Source organism: Trachurus japonicus, chromosome 6, assembly GCF_045865225.1.
Source record: "Trachurus japonicus isolate A0001 chromosome 6, Traja_1.0".
Lineage (NCBI taxonomy): Eukaryota > Metazoa > Chordata > Actinopteri > Carangiformes > Carangidae > Trachurus > Trachurus japonicus.
This window is the reverse complement of record NC_140912.1, coordinates 31,904,462-31,916,561: the sequence shown is the minus strand read 5'-3', so window position 1 is coordinate 31,916,561 and position 12,100 is coordinate 31,904,462. Positions and strand designations below refer to the sequence as shown.

The 12,100-nt window shown below is 43.6% G+C and overlaps 1 protein-coding gene and 1 long non-coding RNA gene across 2 annotated transcripts in view; one reads left to right on the top strand and one right to left on the bottom strand.

The window, feature by feature from the left end:
• Nucleotides 1–6,592: 6,592 nt before the first annotated feature.
• On the bottom strand, nucleotides 6,593–6,967 carry LOC146986476 (uncharacterized). Its single transcript, XR_015036033.1, has 3 exons — nucleotides 6,880–6,967; nucleotides 6,745–6,825; nucleotides 6,593–6,684 (listed from the first exon to the last, which is right to left on the bottom strand). It is a non-coding gene; the product is annotated as an uncharacterized LOC146986476 (long non-coding RNA).
• A 550-nt stretch (nucleotides 6,968–7,517) lies between these two features.
• LOC146986472 (uncharacterized) overlaps nucleotides 7,518–12,100 on the top strand; it is a 185,693-nt gene continuing 181,110 nt past the window's right edge. The window contains exons 1-5 of the mRNA XM_085780483.1: nucleotides 7,518–7,631; nucleotides 8,097–8,290; nucleotides 8,548–8,811; nucleotides 9,028–10,723; nucleotides 11,066–11,239. Coding sequence (XP_085636609.1) covers nucleotides 7,564–7,631; nucleotides 8,097–8,290; nucleotides 8,548–8,811; nucleotides 9,028–10,723; nucleotides 11,066–11,239 — 2,396 coding nt within the window. The 5' untranslated portion in view covers nucleotides 7,518–7,563. The remainder of the gene's footprint in view (nucleotides 7,632–8,096; nucleotides 8,291–8,547; nucleotides 8,812–9,027; nucleotides 10,724–11,065; nucleotides 11,240–12,100) is intronic.

The following is a 12,100-nucleotide window of genomic DNA, read 5'->3' as shown; positions in this document are numbered from 1 at the left end:
TTTGGTGTGTTTTTTTGTGACGAAGACCGCTGGTGTCCATTTGCAACCGTTATATGGACATGCACTGCTACGCCGAGACCCCCTGTAACTCAGAGAAGCCACGGAGGACTCTAAAACTTCTCCCAGCCCTTAGTCGACATGAGGGGGAGGAGATAATGAGTGAAATTTCATTTTGGGGGGAAACTATTCTTTTAAAACAAAAGAATATTCAAATTTACCATTACAATGTTTATGACAGGTGTCATGTCATGGTTATGACAGTACGTATTCAAGTAAAGTGTTACCACATGTTTTTTTAATCAAGTTTGATTTGACAGAACTAAAACTACATTTCATTACATATGCTCTTATGCAATGACAATAAACAAAATAAACTAAACTTTCAGGACGCACAGTAGTAGACAACAATTCGTCAAATGTTTCAGCCGTTATCACTATACATCCTCCTCTGGATCTCCTCCTCTGTCACAGCAGGAACCGGGAGGACACACCTCCTCCTCTTCCTCCTCCTCCTCCTCCTACCCTCCTCCTCCTCCTCCTCCACCCTGGACATGAAATATTCATCCGTCTCACAACAACAGTCGCCCGTTGATCGGCGGCTCCGTCACCAGATGATGGTGAACGCTCCTGAATATGGATGAAAATCTGACTGTGCTCAGGAATCCACTCATTCACACCAGTGAACAATGAGTGTGTTTGAGCTCTGCACATTCCACACACACACACACAGAGTTTTATTTCACAATGAACACTGTATTTACTCTCATGACATTTCACTTGGTGCAGTTTTTACATGGAGCAGAGCAGCTGTTTCCTGTCAGAGTGACGTCTCCTCTGTTTCAGGTCAGTGACGATGAGTCGATGAGACTAAAGTTAGAAACTGTTTCAGTGTTAAAACTGATTGAATCTGTGCAGTTTTATGAACAGTGAACATGAAAACAACACCTCTGTCTCTCTGTCACTGTGACTTTCTTGTTTGTCAGGGCTGTGGAAGCTGAAGCCGCCCTGCAACACTGAGACAATCAGCTGATGGCTGTAGCTGTAAATACATGAATATGGTAAAAAAAAAAATATATGAAAATGATCAATAGTGAACTCTCAGCAAGAAAGACATGAATTTTTTACACACAACGTCGACTTATTTCTTTAAGATGTCAAATCCTTCAAGGAAATCTATCTATTTAATTCGGCTTTTAATTAATTCCCTCATTCTTACTTTAGTTTTTATTTTAATTTACATATTTCATCATCTATTGTGTTGTCTCTGTCCTATTTTCACTTTATTTTACTGTACTATTTATTTTTTTATTTGAATGCACTTTGAGCCACAATATTATTATTACTATTAATTATAATAATAATAACTGCCAATCAGTTACCTAACTCAAATAACGAATCGGACATTTTTCTTAATTTTCCTGAAACTTTCTCCAAAAAATGACAAGAATCAGAACCTGAATCAGCCTCTAATCCTATATCTAAGGAGTTGTTGCATAATTGACTTATGAGGAATTAAGCATTTTGTATTTATGCAAAGAGCAAGAAAAATTCAAGAACAAAAACTTAGTATGAAGACGAAACTACAGTAAAAATATGGATGTTATACAAAATGTAAATGTAGTGTGTGCAGGAATGTGCAGTGGGGGGGGGGGGGGGGGAATTCATTTTGTGACTGAATTAATTTGGCAGCGATCATTGACGACTTCCGGTCTGGTCTCCTGTGCAGGTGCAGCAGCAGCTCAGGGTTGAAACCAGAGGCTGAATGGAGCCTGAGGACAGAGACACGAGTGTGACGACGACACAAGCAAACAAGTCGGTTCTATCAGTGACACTCAGAGTTACAGAGCGCCCACGAACGCAGCGTCGCATCCAAAGACACATTCACATTCGTCTGCAGTTTGTTTTATAATCAGGTGCAGCGACAGTCGACCTCAGAGCAGAGAGAGGAGTTTCATTTCAACTGCAGAATAAGAAGAAAAACAGAGAAGTGAGAGATCGGCTTTATTCTTCAGGATGAGTTTGGGGGCGGAGTCTCTCTTGGGGGGGGGGGGGGGGGGGGGGTTATTCATTATTCATTCAGTCCCTGCAGCTCCACTGTGTTTGTGTTGGTTGTTATGACTCCAGATGTGAAAGAAGCTTCAGTAGCTGAGAGTGGAGGAGGAAAATGAACACAAAGAAACACACACACACAGATACACACTGATACACGCAGATACACTCCAGTATAAAGCGGTGACGTCCTGACTTCCGGCTCCGCCTCCTCCCGAAGATCTGAAATTAAAAAACGTGCAACTTTGACAAATTTATACAACAACTGAACTCACCACAGACACACAGCTTGGCTTAGGCCTACTCACAAAAGGCAAAGGCTTCTGGGAATTGTAGTTCTATTTAACCAGAAAATACTTCAGTTTTTAAATTTTCATTTGGAGACTTCCTGTTTTTGTGTTTTATTTTAAGTATCAGTCTGATTTCGTGACTGATGTTTTATCGTCTCTGGAACAGAAACCAGACGTTGGAGTTTCACTTTGGTTTCGTTTCTTCAACCCAGACACGAGTTGATTCAGATCCTCATTAGAAGAAACGCACCGTTACAAATGAAATCACTCGATGATAGATGGTGACCGCTTAGTTGTGACATCACAAAGTGACAGGAAGTCCTGACGGCTGGTTTTAAGGCTCAGTTTCTGAATACAGGCTGTGTGCATTTCTCTGTGGACTGAGACTTTGATACTTTCACAGTATTAATATAGAACCTAGAGCAGCTTTATAATCACACTACACATGGACATCTACCTTTATACTGTATGGAGCTTTAATACAAACATCTACCTTTATACCGTATGGAGCTTTAACACAAACATCTACCTTTATACCGTATGGAGCTTTAACACAAACATCTACCTTTATACCGTATGGAGCTTTAACACAAACATCTACCTTTATACCGTATGGAGCTTTAACACAAACATCTACCTTTATACTGTATGGAGCTTTAACACAAACATCTACTTTTATACTGTATGGAGCTTTAATACAAACATCTACCTTTATACTGTATGGAGCTTTAACACAAACATCTACTTTTATGTGGAGCTTTATAAAACAGGAAGTGACTGTCTCACCTGCTGTGAACCTGAGTTTGGCCTCAGATTCTCTGTTACATTCTTGGACCTGCAGCCATTTGTTGTTATTTAATAGTTTTGCAGGTTGTGGTTTTACACTTGTTGTATTTATGTTCCACCCTCACAAGTTCAATCAATCAATCAAAAATCAATTCATCAATCACTTTGTTTGTGGTTATAGATCATATTTGGAGTGCAGCTACTTAAACCTGTCTCTGTGGTCAGTGAACACACCATGACATTAGTTACAGAGCTCTGTCTCCCCCTGCAGGACGAGGACACACACTGCAGCTCAGACTCTGAGTTTAATACTGTCTCTGTGTGAATCCTCCTGTCTCTGATTACACCTGAACACATCACCACAGGTCGACTGTAGGCATGTAGCCGCCCTGAACCAATCAGAGAGAGGGATGAAAATAATGCTGATAATGTGATTGGCCACCAGTGACACGCTCACTTGTTACACATGATAATTTATTCTTTCTAATCTCAGAGTCAGAGATGAACTCAGCACAATCAGCTTCTGTTCCCCACAGAAAACACTTGTAAGATGTGTGTGTGTGTGTGTGTGTGTGTGTTTTGTACATTGAAAACACTTGAACCTCATTAAATGTGTAATGGAGCTGTTTTGCCTGCTCATCTGACAGTGAATTGTGAAGTTTCTGCAAATTGTAGAAAATATTGGCACAAAATCCAAAAAATTTACAGAACAACATCATAAACTAAAGTTCAATACAAATGTTTAGCTCTTTTTTTCTATTTCATTTGCATTACAATGGTGAAGACTTTATGAATGTGCACATTAACATCTTTGAACATACAGCAGGTTTATTTATTTCATGTAATTATTTCTCTGTGAACTCAGTTTGTGTGTGATTCTGTGTTTTCTTCATCGGTTTCTTCAGGTTTAATGAATCAGGACTCTGTGGTTCCTCTGGATGAAGAACTTCTGTCACACTGATTCTCAGCCTCCTGTGCTGCCATCTAGTGGTCGACCGTCTGTACTGCAGCCTGACTTTAAACCTAATTATAACCTAAAGTCTTAACCCTCAAACAGCCCTTGGAAAAAGTGAGGACCAGCCAAAATGACCTCACTTCGCAAAAAAGTCCTCACTCTGTTGGTTAAAAACTCTTGACGGTCCCCACAACACCATAAGTACAAGTACACGGACACACACACACACACACTTATTATGACCAATGGTGTGATTTAAGGACTGTGGTTTTTCTTGACCCTCTGAATCAAAAACCAAGGTCATTCCAGTGATTCCCTTTCGTTTGAAGGTTGATCTTCAGATTTTACTTGTTTCCTATAAAACTCTCGATGTCCCTCCATATCATTATATCTCTGAGCTGCTGTTCCCAGATCAGCCTGTGTGCAGCTGATCGCTTCTTGCCATTGTAATTCTTGCTCTTTTGAATTTTGCTTCATTATTGTGACGTTGCACTTTAGGCTCATCTCTCTTATTGGTTTCAATGTTTTGTTGTTGTTAGTTTCGGTCTTTGCTGTTCAATTTCATCTTCAGTGTTTGTTTTGTTTCGTGTAGGAAATTGTTCTGAAGCACGTTGTAAGTCTATCTTCATAAGAAGTATACAAACAAAGTTTTTGCTATTACTTCTACCAACAACAGCAAAAACACAACAATCATCTTTATTCTTCACAAAAGTAGAAATCGTCCTTTGGCTTCACAGTTTGGTCAAAAGACATCACAATGACATGCTATATATATTAAAACAACACACTCTCAAATTTCTTCTTAAAATCCGCCCACTGACCTTTGACCCAAAGACTCTGTGTGAACTAGTTTAGTGAAGTATCCCGGGGCGACGCAGCATTAGTTTGTTTCCATCCTGCTTCAATCTGACTGTGGACAAAGCCAGTTCACCCAGTGTCTGTACTGGACTTTTACTGAAGCTCTAATGGGTCTGAATGGGATCAGGTCCCTGCAGCAGGATCCCAGACCTGATGGAGAGACTGGAACCAGAACTAAACTAACAGCAGGAGGCTGAGATGGTTTTGTTGTGTTGCAGAAAGATTAAACACTTCATGGACACACTTTTAGGTGAAGTTTAATGTATTTCAAGTCTTTGAAGTTGTTTCATTTCAACATGGACAGAAACAGAATCAGGAACAGTGTGACTGACGACCCTCAGCCAATTTAGTCTTTAAATCTCTCAGCAGCTCTTCTACCACAGCTGGATGAAGTGACTTCCCCTCCCTCTGTCACCACGAACTTGTGTCATTTCCTGTAACTGCAGAGCAGAGTGAGGAAGGAAGTGAAAGTAAAGATGTTCAGACGCCATTTTAGAGTGAACGGAGCAGAAGGAGAGAAACTGAAGTCGAGACGAGTGAGTGTCAACACAACATTTATTATTACATTATTATTATTGTTGTTGTTGTTGTTGTTGTTGTTGTTGTGTCAGAGTGTGAGAGTCAGTGTGTCTGTGTGGACTGTGGAGGGAAGAAGAGTCAGACGTAGTCCGTACATACGTCAGCACATTGTCTCAGATTCACCTCCACACAACTTCTTCAAACTCAGAACAAACATCAAAGGTCAAAGGTCACGGTGACTGGATGAACATGGATTTAATGTCAAAGTCATAGATATATACACGTAGATGCCACTCCAGGCTTGTCAACACGTCAACATGGCCGTCATCTTGGGCAGGGGTTTCTGACCATAGACATATACGTCTGACAAGCAGCCAGACCCTTGTAGAACAAATTTCAGTGTATGTACGCATGTGGGTGTGTGTCTGAGTATGTAAATGTATGTATGATAAATATAAAATATCATTCTATGTTGTATCATAAATGTATGTCTGATATTTATAATAAACCAAAGGTCTTGAAAATCAGTTGAATATTCAGTGAGTTATGGTGATTTTAATGGTTAATAGACCTCTGCCTCTGTTGACTAATGCAGTAAGTAGACACGGCTTCCCCCTGCCCAAGATGGCGGCCGCGTTGACACATCGTTCCAATGAATAGCAGCGTCAGAGGCTTCTACGTGTTTATATCTATGGTCAAAGTCCTATGAGTGGTGGAGGTCAAAAACTGGATCAAACAAGGAAGTGATTATAGTTTGTCCTCGGTGCATTTGGGTGTGTCTTGATTCTGTGTGTGTGTGTGTGTGTGTGTGTGTGTGTGTGTGTGTGTGTGTGTGTGTGTGTGTGTGTGTGTGTGTGTGTGTGTGTGTGTTACTGGTTTCCCTCTCAGACTGACTGAAGTCCTGAAGATGAGTGTTAATGTGGAGGAACAGGAGGACAGATCAAAGTCTCTGGAGAGTGACCGGTCCAAACATGAACCTCCAGACTCACAGTAAGAGACCAGATAAAAACCTGAAGTGTGTGTGACGTCACAGGAGAGGAAATGTGTGTGTGTGTGTGTGTGTTCACTGATCAATGTGATGTGAATAAAAACATGTTTGTGTTTGCAGAGGTCAGAACCACAGACTGAGAGCAGAGTCTCCAGGATCCATCTGTCTGTCCATGAAGAGTGACCGGTCCATGGAAGATCCTATACTATTCAGTCCTGGACCTGGACCTGGACCTGGACCTGGACCTGGACCTGGACCTGGACCTGGACCTGGACCTGGACCTGGACCTGGACCTGAACCCACCTGCTGGTCTATGAGGAGTAACTGGTCCATGGAAGATCCTATACTATTCAGTCCTGGACCTGGACCTGGACCTGGACCTGGACCTGGACCTGGACCTGGACCTGGACCTGGACCTGGACCTGGACCTGAACCCACCTGCTGGTCTATGAGGAGTAACTGGTCCATGGAAGATCCTATACTATTCAGTCCTGGACCTGGACCTGGACCTGGACTTGGACCATCAGACCCAAAGTAAGAGACCTGTTACCAAGCTGTGAACTGATTGAACTGTTGCAGTTGAGGTCACTTCCTGTAGAGACAGAACTTCTTATCAGCTGATGAACCTGACAGTGATGTCCAGATGTCTCTGATTAAAGGTCTGTGTTGGACAGAGGAAATGGTTTTATAGTGAGCAGCTGTTGGAGGGAATCACTGAACCTCCTTGTAAATGTAACTCTACGTCTTCGACTTCGACTTCTTCGACTTCTTCAGTAGGAATCAGTGCAGTCCAGAAAAAGACAGACGGTGTGGAGGAAGAGCAGGACAGAGCAAATCAGAAAGCTGCTGTGATAAACCCTGAGAACTAGGGCCGTCTCTCCTGAACTTAATTATTCAGTTAGAGTACAGAGCTCAAAAACAAACGTTCATACTGACATGTAAGGTGGACTGATTGATTTACAAATGTATTGGATAACATCCTAACTTACCATTAACAATGATTCTGTGATCAGAGAACTGATCAATGATCAATGTGATGTGAATAAAAACATGTTTGTGTTTGCAGAGATCAGAACCACAGACTGAGAGCAGAGTCTCTAGGATCCATCTGTCTGTCCATGAGGAGTGACTGGTCCATGGGACAACCTCTAAACTTCAGACCTGGACCTGGACCTTCAGAGTCACGGTAAGAGACGGTTTCTACTGTAAACTGAGCTGAAGATGATTCAGTCATTAGACTCATGTGTTAGTTAAAGAGCTGATAGGACTCAGTCCAGAACCAACATCAAACACATGATCAGTGTCTGAAAGAGTCAGAGAGAAGTTCAGAGGAAAACACCACCAACAGCTTCTCAATCATTTCACACATTTGGAGTAAAAACCAGACGAGACGACACAGAACTGAAGAGACTCAAACTAACAGGGAGTTTGTTTTAGAGTCCAGATTTAAGGTCAACAGATAAACAGAGACAGAAACCAGACCAGTTCAGGACCAGGTCTTCATTCAGCTCGTCTCTCTACACTCGTCTTCCTCTACTTTCTCTCTTTCTGCTCCTCTGCTTACTGAAGCCCCGCCCCCTTGAGGAGGTTAACCAATCAGAGCACAGATGTGGAGCTGTGACATGTTGTTGATCCAGAAATGTCTTGACAGGAGGAAGAGGAGTGGTGTCTCTGTGGACCAGCAGCTGTCCTGCTGTGGTCTCTGTCAGGACGTCCTGAAGGATCCAGTCTCCACCAGCTGTGGACACTGGTTCTGCAGACAGTGCTTCACCTCAGACTTGGACCAGTCTGGTTCTTCAGGACCCCCCTCCTGTCCCCAGTGTGGACAAAGACCCAGCACCAGAGGTGAGCTGCAGACAGCCAATCAGAGCAGCTGTCGACAAAGTGAGACTGAACATCTGTCTGCTGATGTGGTCATTTGTGAAACCAGGACCTGTTGTTTTCTCCAGAGTCATTGTTCCATCACACAGCACTGACATTTAAGATGATGATTCAAACCTTCTCTTTGTTGTCTGTAGATTTTCTGTAGCTGATGAAAATAATCTGATCAGATTGTCAGACTCTCTGTCTTCAGTCTGACTCTGTCTCTTCTCTCTCAGCAGATCGTGGTCTGCAGGAGGTTTTAGATCAACATAAGATCAGTCTGAGGAGCAGATGTGAACGAGTGACTGAAGGAACTGAGGCAACAGGAAGAGGAACAGGAAGTGGAACCCTCCTCAACAGGATCTACACTGAGCTCTACATCACAGAGGGACAGAGTGAAGAGGTTAATACCCAACATGAGGTGAGACAGCTGGAGACAACGTCCAAGAAGAAGACCCTCCATGACACTCCAATCAAGTGCAACGACATCTTTAAAGACTCACCTGTCCAACAGGGAGAGGACGTCTCTACGGTCTCACCTGTCCAACAGAGAGAGGACGTCTCTACGGTCTCACCTGTCCAACAGAGAGAGGAAGTCTCTATGGTCTCACCTGTCCAACAGAGAGAGGACGTCTCTACGGTCTCACCTGTCCAACAGAGAGAGGACGTCTCTACGGTCTCACATGTCCAACAGAGAGAGGAAGTCTCTACGGTCTCACCTGTCCAACAGAGACCCATCAGAGTGGTTCTGACCAACGGCGTCGCTGGCGTTGGAAAAACCTTCTCGGTGCAGAAGTTCACTCTGGACTGGGCCGAGGGCTTGGAGAACCAAGATGTCAGTCTGCTGGTTCTGCTTTCGTTCAGGGAGCTGAACCTGATCAGAGATCAGCGGTTGAGTCTTCTCAGGCTGCTCCATGTTTTCCATCCAACATTACAGAAGGTCACAGCAGAGCAGCTGGCTGTCTGTAAACTTCTCTTCATCTTTGACGGCCTGGATGAAAGCCGACTGTCACTGGACTTCAACAACAGGGAGGTTGTGTCTGATGTCACACAGACGTCATCAGTCAACGTGCTGCTGACAAACCTCATCCAGGGGAATCTGCTTCCCTCGGCTCTGGTCTGGATCACCTCCAGACCTGCAGCAGCCAATCAGATCCCTCCTACATGTGTTGACAGGGTAACAGAGGTCCGAGGCTTCACTGACGCCCAGATGGAGGAGTACTTCAGGAGGAGGTCCAGTGATGAAGATCTGTCTAGGAGAATCATCTCACACATCAAGACGTCCAGGACCCTCCACATCATGTGTCAAGTCCCAGTCTTCTGCTGGATCAGTGCTACAGTTCTGGAGCACATGTTGACCACAGACCAGAGAGGAGAGCTGCCCAAGACCACGACTGACCTGTTCTCACACTTCCTGCTGGTCCAGACAAAGAGGAAGAAGAACAAGTACGGTGAAGGACATGAGACGAGTCCACAGGAGCTGACGGAGGCCGACAGGAAAGTTCTTCTGAAGCTGGGGAGGCTGGCGTTTGAACAGCTGAAGAAAGGAAACATCATGTTCTACCAAAAAGACCTGGAGCAGTGTGGTCTGGATGTCACAGAGGCCTTGGTGAACTCAGGACTCTGTACTGAGATCTTCAAAAGAGAGAGTGTGATCTTCCAGAAAACAGTCTACTGCTTTGTTCATCTGAGTGTTCAGGAGTTTCTGGCTGCAGTCTACATGTTCCACTGTTACACCAACAGGAACACACAGGTCCTCAAGAAGTTCCTGGGAAAAGATTACGAAGAAGAGAGAGAGAAGAGCACAATGCCTTCCTCTGATGGAATCAATGCAAACAGCCATCCATTGATCAGTGACAGTCATCCATTGAGCAATTATGGTCATCAATTGATCGGTAACAGTCATCCCCCGATCTATAACAGTCATCCACAGATCGGTCACAGTCCTCTAACCCTGGATGACTTCCTGAGGATAGTCTTAGAGAAATCCCTCCGCAGTAGAAACGGTCACCTGGACCTGTTTGTTCGCTTCCTTCATGGCCTCTCTCTGGAGTCCAACCAGAGGCTGTTAGGAGGTCTGCTGGGTCAGACAGACAACAGTCCAGAAACCATCCAGAGAACCATCAACAACCTGAAGGAGATGGAGACTGATGAAATCTCTCCTGACAGAAGCATCAACATCTTCCACTGTCTGACGGAGATGAAGGACCAGTCAGTTCATCAGGAGATCCAACAGTTCCTCAAGTCAGAGAACAGATCAGAGAAGAAACTCTCTGAGATCCAGTGTTCAGCTCTGGGCTACATGCTGCAGATGTCTGAGCAGGTTCTGGACGAGTTGGACCTGAAGAAGTACAACACATCAGAGGAGGGACGACTGAGACTGATCCCAGCTGTGAGGAACTGCAGGAAGGCTCTGTGAGTCCAGACATGATCAATATAATTAATGATCCGTAGTTTAGATCAGTAGTTCAGATAAACACAGTTTTTCTTTTCATTATTCTTAGTTTGACATTGAAAACATTATGTCAGGGATAATATAGAATGAGCAGGCTTTGCTTGACGGTCCCGTCCATCCTGTCAGAGTGATGAGGATCATTGTTTCCTGTCAAACTCAGTCAGAGAGGATGAGCGGAAGCTCAGATGTGATCTGAGCTTCCGCTCATCTTCACGTCCTGTCATTAGATGCATCAACTGTGTTTTTACTGCAGCTTTCATCTGATTTGATTCTGACACATTTGATATTTTCTCTCTTCACAGACTTGTTGATTGTGAACTCTCAGAGAGTCACTGTGAAGTCGTGGCCTCAGCTCTGAAGTCCAACCCCTCCCACCTGACAGAACTGGACCTGAGTGAAAACGAGCTGAGTGATTCATCAGTGAAGGTTCTGTGTGCTGGACTGGAGAGTCCAAACTGTAGACTAGAGACTCTGAGGTGAGTTCACTGACTGGACCTGTTGGACTTTTGTCTGTGTTCAGTTCAAATGTGTGAAGTTCAGTTTGAAGCAGCGACTGATTGTGACTCCATGTTACTGCAGCTGGTAGAAGGTGAAGGGTCAGAGGTCACTCAGAGGTCAGTGTGGTGGTGGTGGTGATGATGATGATGATGATGATGATGATGATGATGATGATGATGATGATGATGATGATGATGATGATGATGATGATGAGCTGCTCTCAGATGAAGCTGCTAACAGAACAGCTGGATCAGCCACTGTAGCTGAAGCTGAGCAGATGTGATGTAGATCTGAGGCCGGAGAAGCTGCTGTGTGTGTGTGTGTGTGTGTGTGGGTGTGTGTGTGTGTGTGTGTGTGTGGGTTGCACAGACTCAACTTTACTGATCCACAATGACATTTTGAGCTTGATGACGAGTCGTCGCTGATCAGGTGATTTTAGCAGCACAAGTGGAGAGCTGCTTGAAACAACAGCTGAGTGGCTGAATGAAACTAATCCGTCACCCTAATTGATTTAAATTGTCTTCTGTTGCTGATGCACGGCCTTGATAAACTTGGTTATTCATTTTATTCTAGTTGAGGATGTGGATGATCATGAGGGAGGGAGTAGTGGAGCAACAGATCAGTGTTTTTTTTTTTATATAAATTTTTTATTTTGTTTTATTTCATTACAATTCCATTTATCCATTCCCCTTGACCCCACCCTTTTCCTGGGGTAACATTAGATTAATAATAATTATTATTATTATCAACAGTACATAGCAGACATATTCATAAGACAGAGAAAAAACAAAACAAAATAAAAATACAACACACAAGCCCATCAAAACAACGCTTTGACT